Source organism: Triticum dicoccoides, chromosome 7B (assembly GCF_002162155.2).
Source record: "Triticum dicoccoides isolate Atlit2015 ecotype Zavitan chromosome 7B, WEW_v2.0, whole genome shotgun sequence".
In the NCBI taxonomy this organism is placed as follows: domain Eukaryota; kingdom Viridiplantae; phylum Streptophyta; class Magnoliopsida; order Poales; family Poaceae; genus Triticum; species Triticum dicoccoides.
This window is the reverse complement of record NC_041393.1, coordinates 422,180,030-422,200,794: the sequence shown is the minus strand read 5'-3', so window position 1 is coordinate 422,200,794 and position 20,765 is coordinate 422,180,030. Positions and strand designations below refer to the sequence as shown.

Here is a 20,765-nt window from a genome sequence, read left to right as displayed (position 1 = left end):
ACGGGACGGGGTGTGGCTACAGCGAACCCTGCCACCCCCGAATCCTGGAGAATGCATGGCTACAGTACGCCGTACGGGGCGGCCATCCCCCGTCCGGTGTGGCACTGTTGCCATGCGGACCATGACGCCATCCACGACGGGACGCCTGTACGGCCCGTAGGCGGCGGGCCCCATCGGTCAGAGAGACATCCAAAGGCGGCCCAACCTCCCCCAGCCGGCCTGACGCCGGGCCGGCTTCCTATAGCCGGCTAGCTCCCCCCTCGGGGCGCGTGCACCATTAAGCAGACAAAACGAAGTAAGGCTACAGTGGGTGCCCGCAAGGCGGCGGCACTGTAGCCATGTTTACCTCGACAAAGCTCTCGTCATCAGAGGCGAGGCAACAGTAACCAGCCCCCGACAAGACCCCCTACCGGTAGGGCCGGCCTGTCGTCCAAAGGGCCGGCAGCCGGCGGGACCCACCAGTCGGCGGGCCCCAGAAGCCGGCGGAGAAGACGGCGGTCGCAGACGCTGATGGCCCGAGCCCACGCCAGGCCAGATTACCATTGTACCCCCGGGGGGTAGGCCTATATAAACCCCCCGGGACACCCATGCAAAGGGTTGATCTCACAGGGTTTTAGACACCACCATAGGGAGAGAAGAGAGCTAGCCTTGCCCTTCTTCCTCCTCCCACTGAACAGCTCAAGGAGCCTCTTGTAGCTACTTGATGATCTAGTGATCATGCGGAGACCCCGCAGAGCAGGACTAGGGGTGTTATCTCCACGGAGAGCCCCGAACCTGGGTAAGATTCGCTGGCGTGCATGTCTTTGCCTTATCCCGTTTCCAGGCACCGGCAATGTCTTACTGGCTCCCACAATGATAAGCCACCCGTTGGCATATGTCGCACCTACCACCCGACACCTATTGCAGGAGCAGATGCAGACGTTATGAACGTTTGGCTAGCTTAATATGATGACTATTTGATAGTTTAGTGCACCATGCTTAACGGCTTAGAATCGGGACTTCAAAGACGTTTTAAACGCCATGGATCATATGAGATGTTCCAGGAATTGAAGTTAATATTTCAAGCAAATACCCGAGTTGAGAGATATGAAGTCTCCAACAAGTTCTATAGCTAAAAGATGGAGGAGAATCGCTCAACTAGTGAGCATGTGCTCAGATTGTCTGGATACTACAATCGCTTGAATCAAGTGGGAGTTAATCTTCCAGATAAGATAGTGATTGACAGAGTTCTCTAGTCACCGTCACCAAGTTACTAGAACTTCATGATGAACTATAGTATGCAAGGGATGACGAAAACGATTCCCGAGCTCTTCGTGATGTTTAAATCGACGAAGGTAGAAATCAAGAAAGAGCATCAAGTGTTGATGATTGACAAGACCACTAGTTTCAAGAGAAGGGCAAAGGGAAAGCAAGGGAACTTCAAGTTGAATGACAAGCAAGTTGTCACTCCTGCAAAGAAGCCCAAAACTGGACCAAAGCCTGAAACTGAGTGCTTACACTGCAAACGAAATGGTCACTGGAAGCGGAAATTCCCTGAATATTTGGTGGATAAGAAGGATGGCAAATTGAACAAGGGTATATTTGATATACAGGTTATTGATGTGTGCCTTACTAGTGTTTATAGTAGCCCCTGAGTATTTGATACTTGTTCGGTTGCTAAGATTAGTAACTCGAAATAGGAATTACAGAATAAACAGAGACTAGTTGAAGGGGAAGTGACGATGAGTGTTGGAAGTAGTTCCAAGATTGATATGATCATCATCACACACTCCCTATATTTTCAAGATTAGTGTTAAACCTAAATAAATGTTATTTGGTATTTGCGTTGAGCATAAATATGATAAGATCATGTTTATTGCGATACGATTATTCATCTAAGATAGAGAATAAAATTTTTATTCTGTTTACATGAATAAAACCTTCTATTGTCATACACCCAATGGTGATGGTTTATTGAATCTTGATCATAGTGATACACATATTCATAATGTTGATGCCAAAAGATGCAAAGTTAATAATGATAGTGCAACTTATTTGTGGCACTGCCGTTTGGGTCATATCGGTGTAAAGCGCATGAAGAAACTCCATAAAGATGGATTTTCGGAATCACTTGGTTATGAATCATTTGATGCTTGCGAACCGTGCCTTTTGGGCAAGATGACTAAAACTCCGTTCTCCAGAACAATGGAACGAGATACTAACTTGTTGGAAATAATACATACCGATGTACGCGGTCCAATGAGTGTTGATGCTCGTGGTAGGGTATCGTTATTTTCTGACCTTCACAGATGATTTGAGCAGATATACGTATATCTACTTGAAGAAACATAAGTCTGAAACATTTGAAAAGTTCAAAGAATTTCAGAGTGGAGTGGAAAATCATCGTAACAAGAAAATAAAGTTTCTACGATCTAATCGTAGAGACAAATATTTGAGTTACGAGTTTGGTCTTCATTTGAAACAATGTGAAATAGTTTCACTACTCACGCCATCTAGAACACCATAATGTAATGGTGTGTCCGAATGTCATGACCGCACTTTATTGGATATGGTGTGATCTATGATGTATCTTACCAATTTACCACTATCGTTTTGGGGTTATGCATTAGAGATAGCTGCATTCACTTTAAATAGGGCACCATCTAAATCCGTTGAGATGACACCGTATGAACTATGGTTTAGCAGTAAACCTAAGCTATCGTTTCTTAAAAGTTTGGAGTTGCGATGCTTATGTGAAAAAGGTTTCGACCTGATAAGCTCAAACCCAAATCGGAGAAGTGTGTCTTCATAGAATACCCAAAGGAAACTGTTGGGTACACCTTCTATCACAGATCCGGAGGCAAAACATTCGTTGCTAAGAATGAATCCTTTCTAGAGAAGGAGTTTCTCTCGAAAGAAGTGAGTGGGAGAAAAGTAGAACTTGATGAGGTAATAGTACCTTCTCCTGAATTGGAAAATAGTTCATCACTGAAATCAGTTTCAACGATTCCTACACCAATTAGTGAGGAAGTTAATGATGATGATCATGAAACTTCAGATCAAGTTACTACTGAACCTCGTAGGTCTACCAGAGTAAGATCCGCACCAGAGTGGTACGGTAATCCTATTCTGGAAGTCATGTTACTTGACCATGGCGAACCTACGAACTATGAGGAAGCGATGCTGAGCCCAGATTCCGCAAAATGGCTTGAAGCCATGAAATCTGAGATGGGATCCATGTATGAGAACAAAGTATGGACTTTGGTTGACTTGCCCGATGATCGGCAAGCCATCGAGAATAAATGGATCTTCAAGAAGAAGACTGACGTTGATGGTAATGTAACTGTCTACAACGCTCGACTTGTTGCGAAAGGTTTTCGACAAGTTCAAGGGGTTGACTACGATGAGACTTTCTCACCCGTAGCGATGCTTAAGTCTGTCCGAATCATGTTAGCAATTGCTGCATTTTATGATTATGAAATTTGGCAAATGGATGTTAAAACTGCATTCCTGAATGGATTTTTGGAAGAAGAGTTGTATATGATGCAACCAGAAGGTTTTGTCGATCCCAAAGGTGCTAACAAAGTGTGCAAACTCCAGCGATCCATTTATGGACTGGTGCAAGCATCTCGGAGTTGGAATAAACGCTTTGATAGTGTGATCAAAGCATATGGTTTATACAGACTTTTGGAGAAGCATGTATTTACAAGAAAGTGAGTGGGAGCTCTGTAGCATTTCTGATATTATATGTAGATGACATATTATTAATTGGAAATGATATAGAATTTCTGGATAGCATAAAGGGATACTTGAATAAAAGTTTTTTGATGAAAGACCTCGGTGAAGCTGCTTACATTGTAACGCCCTCGATGCGGCTATATCTCCCACGTGTCGAAGCACGACTTAGAGGCATAACCGCATTGAAAGCAATGTCGCAAGTGAGGTAATCTTCACACAACCCATGTAATACATAAGGGAAAAGATACATAGTTTGCTTACAGTCGCCACTTCACACAATACATAAATAAACATCCATCATTCAGTTTACACTCAAGGTCCGACTACGGAACCAAAATAAAAGAAGACTACCCCAAATGCAACACAGATCCCCGATCGTCCCAACTGGGCTCCACTACTGATCGTCTGGAAATGAAACATAGTAACGACCAAGGGCCTCATCAAACTCCCACTTCAGCTCAGTTGCGCCATCTGCGCTGGTATCATCGGTACCTGCATATGTTTTGGTAGAATCTGTGAGCCACGGGGACTCAGCAATCTCACACCCGCGAGACCAAGACTATTTAAGCTTAAAGGAAGGGTGGTGTAATGAGGTGGAGCTACAGCAAGCGACTAGCATATATGGTGGCTACGATCGCAAAAGAGAGCGAGAAGAGAAGCAAGGCACGGTCGTGAAGCTAGTAGCGATCAAGAAGTGATCCTGAAACTACTTACGTCAAACATAACTCTAACACCGTGTTCACTTCCCGGACTCCGCCGAGAAGAGACCATCACGGCTACACACGCGGTTGATGTATTTTAATTAAGGTCAACTTCGGGTTTTCTACAACCGGACATTAACAAATTCCCATCTGCCTCATAACCGCAGGCACGGCTTTCGAAAGATAATACCCTGCAGGGGTGTCCCAACTTAGCCCATCATAAGCTCTCACGGTCAACGAAGGATAAACCTTCTCCCGGGAAGACCCGATCAGTCTCGGAATCCCGGTTCGCATGACATTTCGACAATGGTAAAACTAGACCAGCAAAGCCTCCCGAATGTGCCGACAAATCCCGATAGGAGCAGTCCGTACAACTAAAACCAGACCCCAAGTTTCCTTGAGGGGGCGCTGCAAAGCGCTCTAGTTTGGACCAACACTCAGAGGAGCATTGGCCCGGGGGGGTTAAATAAAGATGACCCTCGGGCTCGCGAAAACCCAAGGGAAAAAGGCTTAGGTGGCAAATGGTAAAACCAAGGTTGGGCCTTGCTGGAGGAGTTTTATTCAAAGCGAACTGTCAAGGGGGTCCCATAAATCACCCAACCGCGTAAGGAACGCAAAATCAAGGAACATAACACCGGTATGACGGAAACTAGGGCGACAAGAGTGGAACAAGACACTAGGCATAAGGCCGAGCCTTCCACCCTTTACCAAGTATATAAGGTGCATTAATTAAACAGGAGATATTGTGATATCCCAAAATATCCATGATCCGACCAGGAACAAACTTCATCTTCACCTGCAACTAGCAACGCTATAAGAGGGGCTGAGCAAAAGCGGTGACATAGCCAAACAACGGTTTGCTAGGAAAGGATGGTTAGAGGTTTGTCATGGCAATAGGGAGGCATGGTATAGCAAGTGGTAGGTAACATAGCATAGGCATAGCAAAAGAGAGAGCATCTAGCAGCAAAGATAGAAGTGATTTCGAGGGTATGGTCATCTTGCCTGCAAGGTTCTCAGAGTTGTCGAAGGCTTGATCCTCGTAGGCGTTCTCAACAGGTTCCTCGTTCACGTACTCGTCTCCCGGCTCTACCCAAAGCAAGAACACAAGCAATGGAACAACAATCAAACAAGGAGCAATGCACAAGCAATATGATGCAATACATGACATGCTATGCGAGATGTGATATGCAATGCATATGTGTGCTCCGGAAGGAAAATGATGAATAAGGCATCAACTTGGCAAACCAAGTATGCCGCTGGAAAGATGAGATGATTTCGGTTGAAATCGATATGAAGATCACCGGAAACGGATGCACGGTTTGCAAATGACAAGCAAAACAAGAATGACGCGAATCTGCGTTTAACAGCACGATGCTACTTAGCATGCAACAAGAAACTATGCTACAGCACCCCAACATAAAAACAAAGCATATGGCAGTGATCTACAGGAGATGCTTAACAAAAGAGGAACACTGAGCTACGGCTAAATCACATCATAACAGGCTCAATCAAGCATGGTGAAAGTGCAAAAAATATCAGGTTCACAGACTTAGTGAAAATACTAGTATGCCAGAAATTAACATCAGGAAGGCATGTTTAGAGCAAGCAAACAACAAGCTACAGGAACTTATAATAGCAAAACAAGACATGGCAGAAATTTACTCAAAGCGTAGATCAAAAGTCCCTTACTGACCATAAGCCAAAAAGGACTAGAGGATATGATGGCACCCATGTAAACATAGCAAGTTTCATTACAGATCTCAGACTTAGCAGAAAAACTGGACATGGCAAAAACAGATAACAAGTAGGCATGTTCGTGAGCTCGATGCACTCACTACAGAGCATCTCATGATAAACTAAGCATACACCCATCAAGAAGACATGGCATAGAAGCTATACATGGCAAGAACAACATCATAGCATACAAGGATCAACTACAACAACCTTGTGAAAATTGAATATCATGTAAACAATCTGCCAGGAAACATTTTGAAGCAAAAATAGAGCACGAAAATGACATGCTAGACTACTCCATAAATGCCAACAAAGGCATGGATGGATAGAGCACATCCATATGTTCAAAACACCCTTACTGATCATGCTCAAAATGGGCATAGATCTCTCTGAAACAACATGAACACATGTCATAAAAATAACAGCAGGGCATGACTTAGTGCAATTACTAAGTTCCTGAAATCAGCAACATTATCATCCCTAGTTTGCATGCTTGTGCTAGTCACCACAGAGATCACAAAAATACATGGTATACACCCCTGTAAAGCTGGCATGGCATAGATCAAAACATATGTAGGGCTCAAGTTCATAAGATGCACACATTAATCATGGTAAAAATGACAAAAGTGCATGTTCTGTTAAGAAACAGAAACTAACATCACATAGCCCTCTTCCAACAGCATTTCGGGCATCAAGATGAGCTCAAATGAAAATGATGCAATGAGATGTAATGAAGTACTCGTCGAGACGAACAATTTGACATATTATACGCACGAAACGGAGTTATGGATGCAGAGATATGATGCGATGAACATGCAACAATTTTATGACAGAGAAAAGACAGACGAAATTTGGGGTCGGGGAAAGTCAACCGAGGGGTTCACCGGCACGCGAACCGAGGCGTGGCCGGATCTCGCCGGAGCTCGTCGGAGAGGGGCAGGGAGGAGATGCCCGGCCGGATCCGGTCGGATCCGGCGCGGTGGCGACGGAGGGCAGCGCGGGGCCGGCTTGGGCGGCGAGGAGGCGAGGCGGCGGCGCACCGGCGCGGCCGGGCGGCGGCGGCGGGCGGCGGCCGGCGCGCGGAGGCGGGCAGCGGCCGGGCGGCGGGGTCGCGGGGGCGCTGGGCGGAGCGGGCGGCGGGCGCTCGCGGGCCGCGGTGGCCGGCGACGGGCCTCGGCGGGCCCGCGGGTCGGCGGTGGCTCGGCGGCGGGGAGGCCCACGTGGCAGCCCCGGAGTGGCTGCGCGCGGCGGCGGACGCGTCCGGCTCGCCCGGACGTGTCCGGCGGCGGAGGAGGAGCGGGCTAGGGTTTGGGGATCCGGAAATGGAGGAGGGGTGCACGTATTTATAGGTAGAGGGAGCTAGGAGGCTCCAAATGGAGTGCGGTTTTTGCCCACACGATCGTGATCGAACGACCGAGAGCATGGAGGGGAGTTTGCTGGGTTTTGGGCTACTTTGGAGAGGTGTTGGGCTGCAAAGAGAAAGGGGCCTTCGCGGTTACCCGATTAACCGTTGGAGTATCAAACGACCTCCAAATGGCACGAAACTTGACAGGTGGTCTACCGGTGTTATACCAAGGCCACTTGGCAAGCCTCGGTCCATTCTGAGAAAGTTTAATACCCGCTCATGGAAAAATGTAAAAGGGGACGCCGGGGAACATAGGAGTGCCGGATTGCAAAACGGACAACGGGGAAAATGCTCGGAATCATGAGACGAACGCGCATGCAAATGCGATGCACATGATGACATGATATGAAATGCATGACATGGACAAAATGCAAAAAGAAGAAAAAACCCAACCACGGAGGGAATATCATATCACAATGCCGAAAATGGCAAGAGTTGGAGTTACAAATATGGAAAGTTACATCCGGGGTGTTACATACATATTGGGCATCAAGATCTATAGAGATAGATCAAGACGCTTAATTGGACTTTCGCAAAGCACATACCTTGATAAAGTTTTGAAAAGTTCAAAATGGATCAGGCAAAGAAAGGGTTCTTGCCTGTATTACAAGGTGTGAAGTTGAGTCAGACTCAATGCCCGACCACAGCAGAAGATAGAGAGAAAATGAAAGATGTTCCCTATGCTTCAGCCATAGGCTCTATCATGTATGCAATGCTGTGTACCAGACCTGACGTATGCTTAGCAATAAGCTTGGCAGGTAGGTACCAAAGTAATCCAGGAGTAGATCACTGGACAGCGGTCAAGAACATCCTGAAATACCTGAAAAGGACTAAGGATATGTTTCTCGTTTATGGAGGTGACAAAGAGCTAGTCGTAAATGGTTACGTCGATGCAAGCTTTGACACTGATCCGGATGATTCTAAATCGCAAACCGGATACTTGTTTTTATTAAACGGTGGAGCTGTAAGTTGGTGCAGTTCTAAACAAAGCATCGTGGCGGGATCTACATGCGAAGCGGAGTACATAGCTGCTTCGGAAGCAGCAAATGAAGGAGTCTGGATGAAGGAGTTCATTTCCGATCTAGGTGTCATACCTAGTGCATCGGGACCAATGAAAATCTTCTGTGACAATACTGGTGCAATTGCCTTGGCAAAGGAATCCAGATTTCACAAGAGGACCAAGCACATCAAGAGACGCTTCAATTCCATCTGGGACCAAGTCCAGGTGGGAGACATAGAGATTTGCAAGATACATACGGATCTGAATGTTGCAGACCCGTTGACTAAGCCTCTTCCACGAGCAAAACATGATCAGCACCAAGACTCCATGGGTGTTAGAATCATTACTGTATAATCTAGATTATTGACTCTAGTGCAAGTGGGAGACTGAAGGAAATATGCCCTAGAGGCAATAATAAAGTTATTATTTATTTCCTCATATCATGATAAATGTTTATTATTCATGCTAGAATTGTATTAGCCGGAAACATGATACATGTGTGAATACATAGACAAACTTAATGTCCCTAGTGTGCCTCTACTTGACTAGCTCATTAATCAAAGATGGTTATGTTTCCTAAACATAGACATATGTTGTTATTTGATTAACGGGATCACATCATTAGGAGAATGATGTGATTGACCTGACCCATTCCGTTAGCTTAGCATTTGATCGTTTAGTATGTTGCTATTGCTTTCTTCATGAGTTATACAAAGCTCCTACAACTATGAGATTATGCAACTCCTGTTTACCGAAGGAACACTTTGTGTGCTACTAAACGTCACAACGTAACTGGGTGATTATGAAGGAGCTCTACAGGTGTCTCCAATGGTACATGTTGAGTTGGCGTATTTCGAGATTAGGTTTTGTCACTCCGATTGTCGGAGAGGTATCTCTAGGCCCTCTCGGTAATGCACATCACTATAAGCCTTGCAAGCAATATGGCCAATGAGTTGGTTACAGAATGATGCATTACGTAACGAGTAAAGAGACTTGCCGGTAACGAGATTGAACTAGGTATTGAGATACCGACGATCGAATCTCGGGCAAGTAACATACCGATGACAAAGGGAACAACGTATGTTGTTATGCGGTTTGACCGATAAAGATCTTCGTAGAATATGTAGGAGCCAATATGAGCATCCAGGTTCCGCTATTGGTTATTGACCAGAAACAAGTTCTAGGTCATGTCTACATAGTTCTCGAACCCGTAGGGTCCGCATGCTTAACATTACGATGACAGTTATATTATGAGTTTATATGTTTTGATGTACCGAAGGTTGTTAGGAGTCCCAGATGTGATCACGGACATGACGAGGAGTCTCGAAATGGTCGAGACATAAAGATTGATATATTGAAAGCCTATATTTGGATATCGGAATCGTTCCGGGTGAAATCGGGATTTTACCGGAGTACCGGGGGGTTACCAGAACCCCCCGGGGCTTAATGCGCCTACATGGGCCCTAGTGGAGAGGAAGAGAGGAGGCAAGGGGCTGGCCGCGCCCCCTCCCCCCTAGTCCGAATAGGACAAGGAGAGGGGGGCGGCGCCCCCCTTTCCTTTCCCTCTTCCTCCTCCTTCCCCCCTTCTCCTTCTCCAACTAGGAAAGAAGCGAGTCCTACTCCCGGTGGGAGTAGGACTCCCCCTTGGCGCGCCCTCCTTGGCCGGCCGACCCCTCCCCCTTGGCTCCCTTATATACGGGGGCAGGGGGCACCTCTAGACACAAGTTGATCTTCGTGATCGTTCCTTAGCCGTGTGCGGTGCCCCCTCCACCATATTCCACCTCGGTCATATCGTTGCGGTGCTTAGGCGAAGCCCTGCGTCGGTAGAACATCATCATCGTCACCACGCCGTCGTGCTGACGGAACTCATCCCCGACACCCTGCTGGATCGGAGTCCAGGGATCGTCATCGAGCTGAACGTGTGCTGAACTCGGAGGTGCCGTACGTTCTGTACTTGAATCGGTCGGATCGTGAAGACGTACGACTACATCAACCGTGTTGTTATAACGCTTCCGCTTTCGGTCTACGAGGGTACGTGGACAACACTCTCCCCTCTCGTTGCTATGCATCACCATGATCCTTGCGTGTGCGTAGGACATTTTTTGAAATTACTACGTTCCCCAACACTGCCGGCAACACACCTCCACACTCCCTCTGACGATGCTAGATACATCACCGAAATGGGGCTTGGCGGGGAGAACCTTGTTCCATCTTCAGGGAGCCGCCAACCCCTCATGTTCTCAAGTAGGACACAAACCCTAAACGAAATGACAAAAACGACTAAAAGCATAGCAAGATCCCTCCCGCCGGCAAGAGCCACGTTCCGCCGTGCCTTCATGGTCCTAAGGCCACCGGAGATGAGGCGAGCCTGCGATGGTAGGAGGCAAAGAAACCCTAATCTTTTTTTTCTTCCAAAGAGGTGGTGGGTATGTGCGCAATTAAATAGTGTGCTCTCAATCAAAAGCTCGAAGTGCCACTTCCGTTGAACCATACTTAGGACTATTTATTATTGAGAGCTGTTTTTCATAGCAAGAGCTCCATGGTACCTCCATGAACAGTAAAATTATAAAAAAGTAGAAAATCCAAAAATTCTGAACATTGTGGGATGGATTATGACGAAATATTGTAGGCGCTTGCAATTTTTTGTGTCCAAATAACATTCCAAGAGTTCATAGAGAAAATTACAAAATTGGTGCTCAAACTTGTGTGCGCTGTTGAGCAGTTTATTTTTGAGCTCGTTGGTTGTCATGTGAACACTAAAATTTACAAGCACGCAAGACATTTGGTCACGGGGTACCATGAAACTTGAGCTACACAACAACTTTCTGTGATTATTTTTGAAATTTGCATTTCTGCCAATTTTTTTACGTACTTCCTCTGTAAAGAAATAATCTAAACGCTTTTATATTTCTTTACGGAGGGAGTATTTTTCTTCCATAGGCCTTGCTCTAAGAATCGTGCGACCTTACGACCGAATGTTTCAGGGCTAAAATTGGAAGTTCCACCCGTGAGAATCAGGATTCCGGGAGCAGCATCTGCCGGAGTACCTGGTAGATGGCTCTGAGATACCCCTTGTGCTGCACTTCCTCCGGCAGCCTCAGCATGCACGCCACCTTCTCGAACTTCTCCCGCGCCAGGTCCACCTCCGCCGGCGACGCTACGGCGGACACCGAACCCGGAACCACCCGGAGGTCCCTATGGAGCTCCGGCGGCGATAGCGCCCACTGCATCGCCCAGATGGAGAGCGGCCGCATGTAGTGTAGCGACCGGTACCCGCCGCCGGCGTCGGACGTCCACGCCTCCGGCGTCTGGAACGCGTACCCGAACCCGTCCCTGCCCCACCCGGCGTCGTGCGCGCCCTTCGCCGTCCGGAAGGCCGCCTCCGGCATGTCCTCGTGGAGCATGGCGGCGGCAACGCCGTAGGTGACCCCGACCCACACCTCCTTGGACTGCAACGACGACGCGTCGACGGCGCCATCCGGCCGCATCCCGTTCACGGCCCCCACCGCGCCGCCCTGCACGCGCATCACGTTGTAGTCCAGCACCGTCCCTAGCGCGCTGCGAGCCTTCTCCTCCTCCACGATCGGCTCCAGCCCGCACGCGCGCGCGTACCACTGCCCGGCGAGCTGGTCGGCCATGATGGACTTGCTGGTCGCGCCGCCGCTGTTGTCGTAGTCGAAGTAGGAGCCGTTCCAGAGCTCGCCGTCGTACACGCGCTGCGCCCTTTTGTACCGCTCGAGGAAGTACCCCTCCGCGCCCCGGTCGCCGACGATGCGCGCCATGGCGGCCGCCGCCTGAAGGGCCGCGACCCAGAGACCCCCGGTGTACGCGCTGACCCCGGAGACGGACCACAGGTCGAACGTCTGGTCGGGGCGGCCCTCGTTCTCCACCATACCGTCCCCGTCACGGTCGAACTGGTCCATGTACGCCATGGCCAGGTACACCGCCGGCCACGCCGCCGACGCGAACGCAACATTCCCGGTGGCGGCGACGTCGCGGTACACCTGGAGGACGAACTTGGGGTTGAGGTCCTTCCACCGTGACGGGTCATGGATCATGTACGCGTTCAGCTCGAACCAGGGGTCGGCCAGACCGATGTCGTGCGGCACGGCGCCGAGCACCTTGCGTGGGACGTCGACGCCGTCGAGCGTGCGCATGGGGCGCGGGTCGTGGAGGAGTACGGCGCGGGCGAAGTCGCGCTGGAGGCTGAGCTCGATCTCCGGGAAGAGGGAGAGCAGCGAGAAGGAGGAGTAGAAGTGGACGTCGTAGGTGTTCCACATGTGGTACTCCATCCCCTCCAGGTACAAGAATTGCCCCACGTTCTCCTCGCCGTCGCCGAGCAGGGCCGTGCCGAACGCCGACGATGATTCCAGCCGCTCCTCCGCCGTCGACATCGCGCTCAGGATACCGTCCACAGCGAGATCACCTGCGCGGAACCCGTCGAGAGTGAAGGACTCCGTCGTCGACCCGTACTTTGACGAGGCGAAGCTGGTCTTCTTCGGAGGCAGCCCATCTGTGACAAGTGAAAAGTTCAGATTTCGGACCGTTGCCGAAGATAAATTTGTGACTTCAGAGTTCAGTTGGATCAGTGTAAATTACCTGTCCAAATGGTGCCTCCAGCGTTGAGATAGTAAAGCTCGTTGAACAGTACAACCGGATACCTGAAAAACAATCGTGTCATCACCTGTTCTGTTCTGGAATCAAACTATGACCAATTCAATAATTTGGCAGTTTAATGGGGGAAAACATGTCAGTGATTGACACTGAGCTTAATCTGAATTTCTTACCATTCAGGCAGCCTCTTGTCCTGCAGGATAGGCCTCTGCCACTCGTCGATTTTCGACTCCCAAGCCATGTGTTCTACACGCAGACACAACAAATATTTGAGAAATCTCAATCTTCATAGAGATTCAGAAATCTTTCATCAACCAAGAACCCTTGGAGATCTCACCGAGAAGGGCGTCGTGAGCCAACTTTTCAGCAGCGGCGTCTCGATCCAGGCCGAGGAACTTGGTGTACCTCCGGTGGTAGGTCCTCCCGGAGGGGAACTTCACCTCGGGGCACGACCACGAGAGCGCGAACGACACCACGCGCGTGCCCCCCGCCGGCACCGTCGTCGTCGACGCGACCGCCGCCCCAATAGACGATCCAGGCCTCGACGACGCTGGCGGCGCCCCGCCTGTGGCCTCGCCAAAGGAACCGTGTTTCTTGACCTCGTCCCACATGTCCTTGGCCGTGAACTGATCGCGGCCGCCGGGGGTGGACGGGCCCATCGCGAAGGACGGGCAGCAGGTGACGCGGACGTCGCCGGTCTCCTGAGACGCGATCGCGAACGTCACCAGAGGGTTCCCGTCCGCCGTCCTGTGGCGTAGAAGGACGCCATGAACGCCGTCCCGCGCTCTGGACGCGACATGGAAGAAGACATTGTCATTGTCAGAGATTTCTGCCTGTTACAACCGCATCAAATGAATTTGTCGTGCTCGTTACTTGATTCTGGAGTTGGTGTGATTCCCAGTCAGTTCTGATTTTCCACCCACTGAATTCTACACGGATGACGAACAAGCAAAATTAAGGTCAAATCCATGCTACAAAGATGTTGTGTCTGTTCTGAAGAGCAGAGTGTTGGCTTTGCACTTACAGCCCATGTGAAGAGCAAGGTGACATCTGCAGGTGTGCTCCCAGAATTTTGCACCTGGTACAAGCATCAGGGATCAAAATTAGGTGCTGAACCACTCATGTGGCATCATTTGTTTGATTTGCTGAAGAAGAAAATATACCGTAAAAGTGAAAACCGCGACGGGAAAGCTGCTCTCCTTGTAGTTGTGAGGGATGAAGGGCGATATCTGACGGCAGGTGATCTTGATGTCAGGGTCAGGCTCACCTACATTGCAATTGTGGAACATAGAAGGTTAGTACTTAGTAGGTCCTGCCAGACAAACTTAATCGGCATTGTTACTGGCGACAACTATCTCTGTCAGGTAAGGAATGTACCATCATATACAGTCCAAGATCTTGGGAACAAGCCATGGTAGTTGCAATTCTTCTCTTTCAGTTTCCAGTCCCAAGACCCGATACCGGCTTTGTCTATTCCCCTGCAAATGTGCACAATTATTTGTATGGTATCTCTGACTGGCATAATCAGATGAACGATATACAGGTGAGCTTGTGAGGCTTTCACTGCTTACTTGAGAAGATCAGCAGTTGGTGCGGACAACACTGTGGAGTAGCTCTTCCCGCCGGGCCGCGAAACGAATGCCTAGACAGGTGAAAATAGTGGGCAATATAAGACGTTTTTCCACCATAAATTGAGCACTGAAACTCATGAAAGCAAGTGTAAATTTATTATTACTGAGAACTGGTTGGCCAGGACAGGCTTCTCTTCATATATCCTGGGGAATATTTGAAACTGCTGAAAGTACCCTCTGTAGCTTCTCCCTATGCTTCCTGAACTGAAAAGAAGAAGAGAATGTACTTTGAGTAAAACTGTCATCTGAAGTTCAGTCAGCTGCAGGGCCATGCATGAATGTCACAACACAACCGAGGCAAGTCTCAGAGCAAAATCAGGACCCGAAACATCGAAAGAACTTACCCTAGTCCGCCGAGGGGTACCCCGCGGTAGCAGTTGTCCATCCATTTCCTGAGCGGATCATAGACGGCAACCTTTGGGAAACAAGATGATACTTGTTCAACAATTTCACTGGCTACTGAGTACTGACTGGGCAGAATAATTTGCACCGGCATTTCAACTACATGCGCATGCTGGTAGACAGATTAGCTGAATGTTCAGTGACAGAAGAGGGACTCACTTGGTTTTTGGCGATTCCCTCGACGTGTAGTCGAAGCATTTTAAAAATCAAGGGTATCTGCAGCACAACCATGACCATGGTCAGTGTTTATATGCAGCAAAGGTAGTAAGCATTCTTGGTTCTAAATGCAAAATTTAAAAAGGTACAGTCCATGTTGACATGCTTGCTTACAATTGTGAAGATATCAGTGGTCATGCTAAGCATAGCAACCTTCTTTCCTTCATCGTCGAATTTCCTCTGCCAAGTTATTGCTGGTGGCTGTGCACAGTCGACGTGCAAGTGCGCCTGAAGCAAGAACAACCATGTCATACCAGTTCGCTTATAATGGACTGAAACCTTCATTAGGGAATCATCCAAGAAAACAACTGATCAGAATCGAAAATCGTAGAGGAGAAGAACCTCGAGCTCCTCCACCAGAGGAGTAGGGTCAATTAAGTAATTGCACCAGAATATTAAGTAGTAGGAGCCAAAGAAATGGGAGAGCTGTTTCAGGTCAGGAGATACCTTGGTTTGCTCAAACTCTGAACTTCCCATCTTCAGAAACCGATGAAGGGGCTAACTCGACTGGAACAGATACAGCATGGTCAACAACTCGAAGAACGGGATTGCTCATCAGATTGAAAACAAACCAAGAATGTATCCGTACACTGAGAACCGCCTACATAGGAGGAGGAGAGTGAGAAAGTACCTGGACCTGAACACGGCACCCTGAGACGCTCAGCTCTTTTGAGGAGCTACCCGAGGTAGCTGTCTATATAACTCGTTGGACAAGAAGGGGACGAAGACGACGCGACGAAGGAGAAGCAAGGAGCATAACCAGAAGGACTGGCTGGTGGCATCAGATATTCAGATATGCTCAGGTGCGTGGAAAAGTAGGCGTGCACATCACAGTCGTGGAAGCGGTTGAATATGCCATTCATGCTCCCCGGTCACGATCCTCGCTGATAAATCTTTCCCGATAATTAGCCTGATTCCCGCGTCACCATGCCGGAAGGAACAAAGTTTCGCCGGTACTGCCAAGCTAGCTAGCCGTTCATGGAAAAGACGGGCGCTGGAAGCAACCGTGATGCGTGCTAGACTGTCGCGTACTCGCGTGGTTTCTTAGACTTGTTCCATCGGAAATCAGAAATAGCAGCCCGGGTGTTGAATTAGTGTGATGTAGTACGTTTTTTGACAAATTCTCTCTTAAGGAATAGACTATTTATAGTTGGAAAATTTAAGGCCTTTAGGTGAATTAGTTTATAAGTTTAGATCATTAAAGTAGTGATCTAAACGATCTTATATTTAGTTTATAGAGGGAGTATCATGGAGCTGGCTTAGTATGCTGTGTTCAGGGGAATGATAAGAGCAACTCCAACGGGCGACCCAAACGGACGGCGATTTCGTCCGCTTTTTGTTTGTTCGGGTCGGCCAGGCGGACACGAACATCCGTTTCCGCGTTTGGGTCGGCGTGTGCGCCCAACGCGCGCCTGGCCCATTTTGGCGCCACCGACAAAAAAAATATGCATGCATATTTCTACTGAAAATAACTTAATTAAACATTAAAACCGGGCAGGAAGGCCGGCGAGAGTCCACGCGTCCACATTAGCATTAAAAAGAAATTAAAAACCACCTAACTACGAGGCGGCGCACTGCCCAGCGCACCCTAGGCGGCGGCGGCGGCGGCGTCCTCGGGGTCGGTGAGGTCGATGAGCGTCGGCGGAGGGCCGGCCCAGGGGAACGCCGTGGCCCATGCGGCAGTGACGTAGTCCGGGGGCAGCTGTTCCGACGGTGGAGTGCCAGCGCGGGGGGCTGTGCCGCCGCCTATGCAGACGCAGCCTGGCGCGCCTCCTCCTCAGCCTGACGCGCCTCCGCCTCGAGGTCGCGCTCGAGCATCTCCTCGTACTCGCCTTGACGCCGCTCCTCGGCCAGCCGTCACTGGCGCCAGTGCTCGAGGTAGGCCGCCTCCTGCGCCGGGGTCGCCTCCATCCAAACCGATGGCGCGGACACCCACTCGCGCACCACTCCCGTCCAGGAGAACCTCGCGATGGAGCCCGGCTCCGGCTCCGACTGCGGCTCCGGGTCGGCCTTGACACGGCGTCGGGGAGGGTATGGCGGGGCCACCCGCGGCACCACACAGTCACCGGCCGCGGAGAGGGCCATGGCATGCGCCATGGCCGCCTCGTACCGAGCTTCCTCTTCTTCTGCCGCCTCCGCCCTGCGCCGCTCGTCCTCCTTGCTCTCCCGGTAGACAGCAGCAAGGGCCGCCTGGTAGGCGTCTTCTTCCGCCTGGTCTTCCTCCCCGACGACGAGCGGCGGCGGCGGCACGCTGCGGTCGACCTCCCGCACGTCGCGCCGCCTCGCCTTCTCGTGCTCGAAGGCGAACCAGCGTACCCAGTTGGGATCGAAGGCGTACGCCTCGTCGCGGCGCTGCTCCGGCGTCAGGAGCGCCCGCCGGCGACGCACCTCCTCCGCATGCGCCCTAGCCGACCGCGGCGCCGCCGGCACTGGGATCCTTTCCGGATCTAGATGCCAGTCGTGCGGCAGCATCACGTCGGGGTACGGCAGCGGCACGCGGTGGCGCCAGTGCCACTCCGCCTGGTGCACGGGCACGTTCACCCGCTGCCTCTGCCGGCGAGCCGACGGAGGCGGAGGCGGGGTGAACTCCGCGGGGAAGGGGACGACGGGGCCTTGCCCTTCGACTTGATGCTGCTGCCGGAGAAGAGCCCCATTTGAGCGGCTGGGGTGGCTAGGGTTTGCTTGCCGGCGACGGGGCAGCGAGCGTGGCCTAGATGGGGACGGAAAGTGGATGAGGACGGCCCCGCCACACGGTCGGTTTGAAAAAGGACGACCACCGTCGCTGACGCGTGGGCCCGGAGTCATAAATTAAGTTGACCGGCGTGGGGGGGGGGGGTAGTTGGGCGACCGCCAGGTAGGGTCGTGGCGGACGTCGAGAAGGCGCGCGTGGCGTCCGTTCCGCGTCCGCGCCGACGCATTTGGGGCGCAAATTTGGGCCGTAAATGTGTCGGCACGGACGCGAGCGGACGCATTTTGGGTTTGGGTCGGCGCGTTGGGCCTCCACTTTTGTCCGCGCCGATCCCAACGGACGGCGGCGGACGAAATGGGTCGCCCCATTCAGTGGCGGAGCTTAGTGTACTCTGGGGGGCCAAGACAATTATATGAAGAAAATATTAAGTAGATGGCCTAGCTGGAAGAAAAAAATAGCATTTTGCTGCCTCAAATGTTCACATTTTGTGTTCCGCCCCCCAGGAATTCTGCTCTAGCTCCGCCGCTGGCCCCGTTGGAGTTGCTCTGAGTAACATCTTACTTTAAGCACACATGGTGGTTAAAAGGAGATTGTCTGACTGTGAAATCCACTGGTTGGACTAAAGGTTAGAGCTTGGCACTGGCAGCCACCCAGTAGCAGTCAGTCAGCCGTCGACTTCCAAGTTCCAACCATGAAAAGTCCAATTCACATGATATACCTGCATGTCTGATCTTGAGGATACGTATGCTCGTGTGTTTGTTCAAACACGCAATGGCTTCACGTAGTATTCATGATGGCAACATGGCATCTACAAAGGATAGTTTTTCATTGTAAGCGCACTAAAATCTAAATATTTTATGGACCCACTAAGTTTTTTTTTATCCATGTAGCCCTGCCACATTGGCAAGTAGTGCATGACAGTTTGCATGCCTTTGCACTGAACAAGGGTACAAAGGAATCCAGAGCCTAACAGGTGCTGGATCATCCTAAACCAATCTAGAAAACTCTTACATTTACTTTACTTATTTCTTTAGCAACAACTTATGCATAAAGTTCCCACAACAATGCGAGAAAACTTTTCGGCTTTGTTTCTCTATCTTTTCAAAGAGAAAGATAGCCTCAAAAAAAAATTCTCACCCGGGTGTGGATGGTGAGAGAGGTGAGAGGCGATTAGTCTGGCGACATGTGGCCCGTTCTGCCCGCTCCAACTCCTCTGTCCCATCTCCCAGAATGGGGATGTGCGGCGACGGGTTTGCGCCTGGTTGTTTTCATTAATTAGACCATGAAGACGACACGGTCGATGATCGCATGGCACAATGATTGATCTATCATCGACCTTGGACCCTAGCCCCTAGGCAATGCATGTCCATGATAACATTGGGAGGTTTCATCGGCGATTGGTCAAGCTAAGAAACAACTTCAAGATCATCGTTAGTTTGTCTTTTTAGCAATCATCCTTAGTTTGGTATGGAGACAGCTTCGTTTTAGGAAATCCAGGGCCGCACACTCACCAATCGGTCGCCTTGGGTCGATGATGGACATTCAACTGGGTCTTATGTGTGAGTTGTGTGTCATGATGGACTTGCAACTAGGTCGAGCGAGTTGCATGTTGTGAGTGGATATGCAGCTTGGTGAGTGAGTTGCATGTCAAGGGTGGACATGCAACTGGGCTGGGTTTCGGGCAAGTTGTGTGTTGGAGGTGGACATGCAACTGGATCAGGGTTAAGACAAATTGCGTGTTGACCGTGGACATGCAACTGAGTCGAGCGAGGTTCGTGTCCAAGATGGACATGCAACTAGGTTAGTTACATTCAAGTTGCATGTGAAGGGTGGACATACAATTGGAGAGTTGTCAAGGGTGGACATGCAAGGACTAACTAAATGTTGAGAGTGGACATGCATTTGAGTCAGTTAATGCAAAACTACATGTAAAGGATGAACATATAACTGGATCAAGTTGCATCTCATGGATGAACATGCAACTGGTTCTTGATGGATAAATTGTATATCAAAGGACCAAACAAGCTTGTGTGTCAAAGTTATTTTGCAGAAATTCCTTGGCCTTTTTTTATAATCAATCAACCATCCAATTTTAAAATGGATTTTTTTCAATGTTTCTGGTAATCAACCCTTAATTTATCTTTAAGTTTGATTTCCACTTTCGCAGAAAACGCTTGGATGTTTCTGGTAATCAACCCGCAACATTGTTTTAAGTTAGATTTCCGCTTTCGCATAACCCCCCCCCCTCCCCGCGCGTGCGGTTCCTGGTAATCAACTCGCATGTCAGCTTTAAGTCAAATTTTCTCTTTTTCAGAAACCCCCCTGATAACTGAGTTAATCAACCCGCAATACATATCAAATGCTTTTTTTAAAATATCCATATCTTTTGAACCCTAACTCCAAATTTAACATATTATATATGAATTTGATTAGAAATTGTGTATAAATTGAATATGATGTTATTTTACCTATTAACCATTTCAAAAATAGTATTTATTGTGCAACCTTAATCAATGTGCATGATTCGTGTTTCTTTCATATCAGTGCCGATCCGGATTGAAAATGAACACCTCAACAAAATCAGGATTTGAGACAAAAGAAATCATCTATAATGATGCATGAACACCTCGCCAAAAGCTCATAGGAATAAAAAGCA

The 20,765-nt window shown here is 49.4% G+C and overlaps 1 protein-coding gene across 2 annotated transcripts; it reads right to left on the bottom strand.

Moving 5' to 3' along the window:
* Window positions 1-11,167: 11,167 nt before the first annotated feature.
* LOC119337807 (non-lysosomal glucosylceramidase-like) lies at window positions 11,168-16,194 on the bottom strand. Of its 2 annotated transcripts, none has more exons than XM_037610018.1 (15): window positions 16,052-16,194; window positions 15,868-15,927; window positions 15,535-15,648; window positions 15,364-15,420; window positions 15,147-15,217; window positions 14,907-15,006; window positions 14,743-14,813; window positions 14,549-14,649; window positions 14,335-14,438; window positions 14,196-14,249; window positions 14,045-14,100; window positions 13,509-13,957; window positions 13,345-13,417; window positions 13,157-13,218; window positions 11,168-13,070 (listed from the first exon to the last, which is right to left on the bottom strand). In XM_037610018.1, the coding sequence occupies exons 2-15, from the start codon at window positions 15,895-15,897 to the stop codon at window positions 11,572-11,574; spliced, it is 2,841 nt and encodes a 946-aa protein (XP_037465915.1). In that variant the 5' UTR covers window positions 15,898-15,927; window positions 16,052-16,194; the 3' UTR covers window positions 11,168-11,571. The 2 variants fall into 2 exon arrangements, with proteins under 2 accessions (XP_037465915.1, XP_037465916.1); XM_037610019.1 differs by having other exon boundaries at window positions 16,010-16,061.
* Window positions 16,195-20,765: the final 4,571 nt, after the last annotated feature.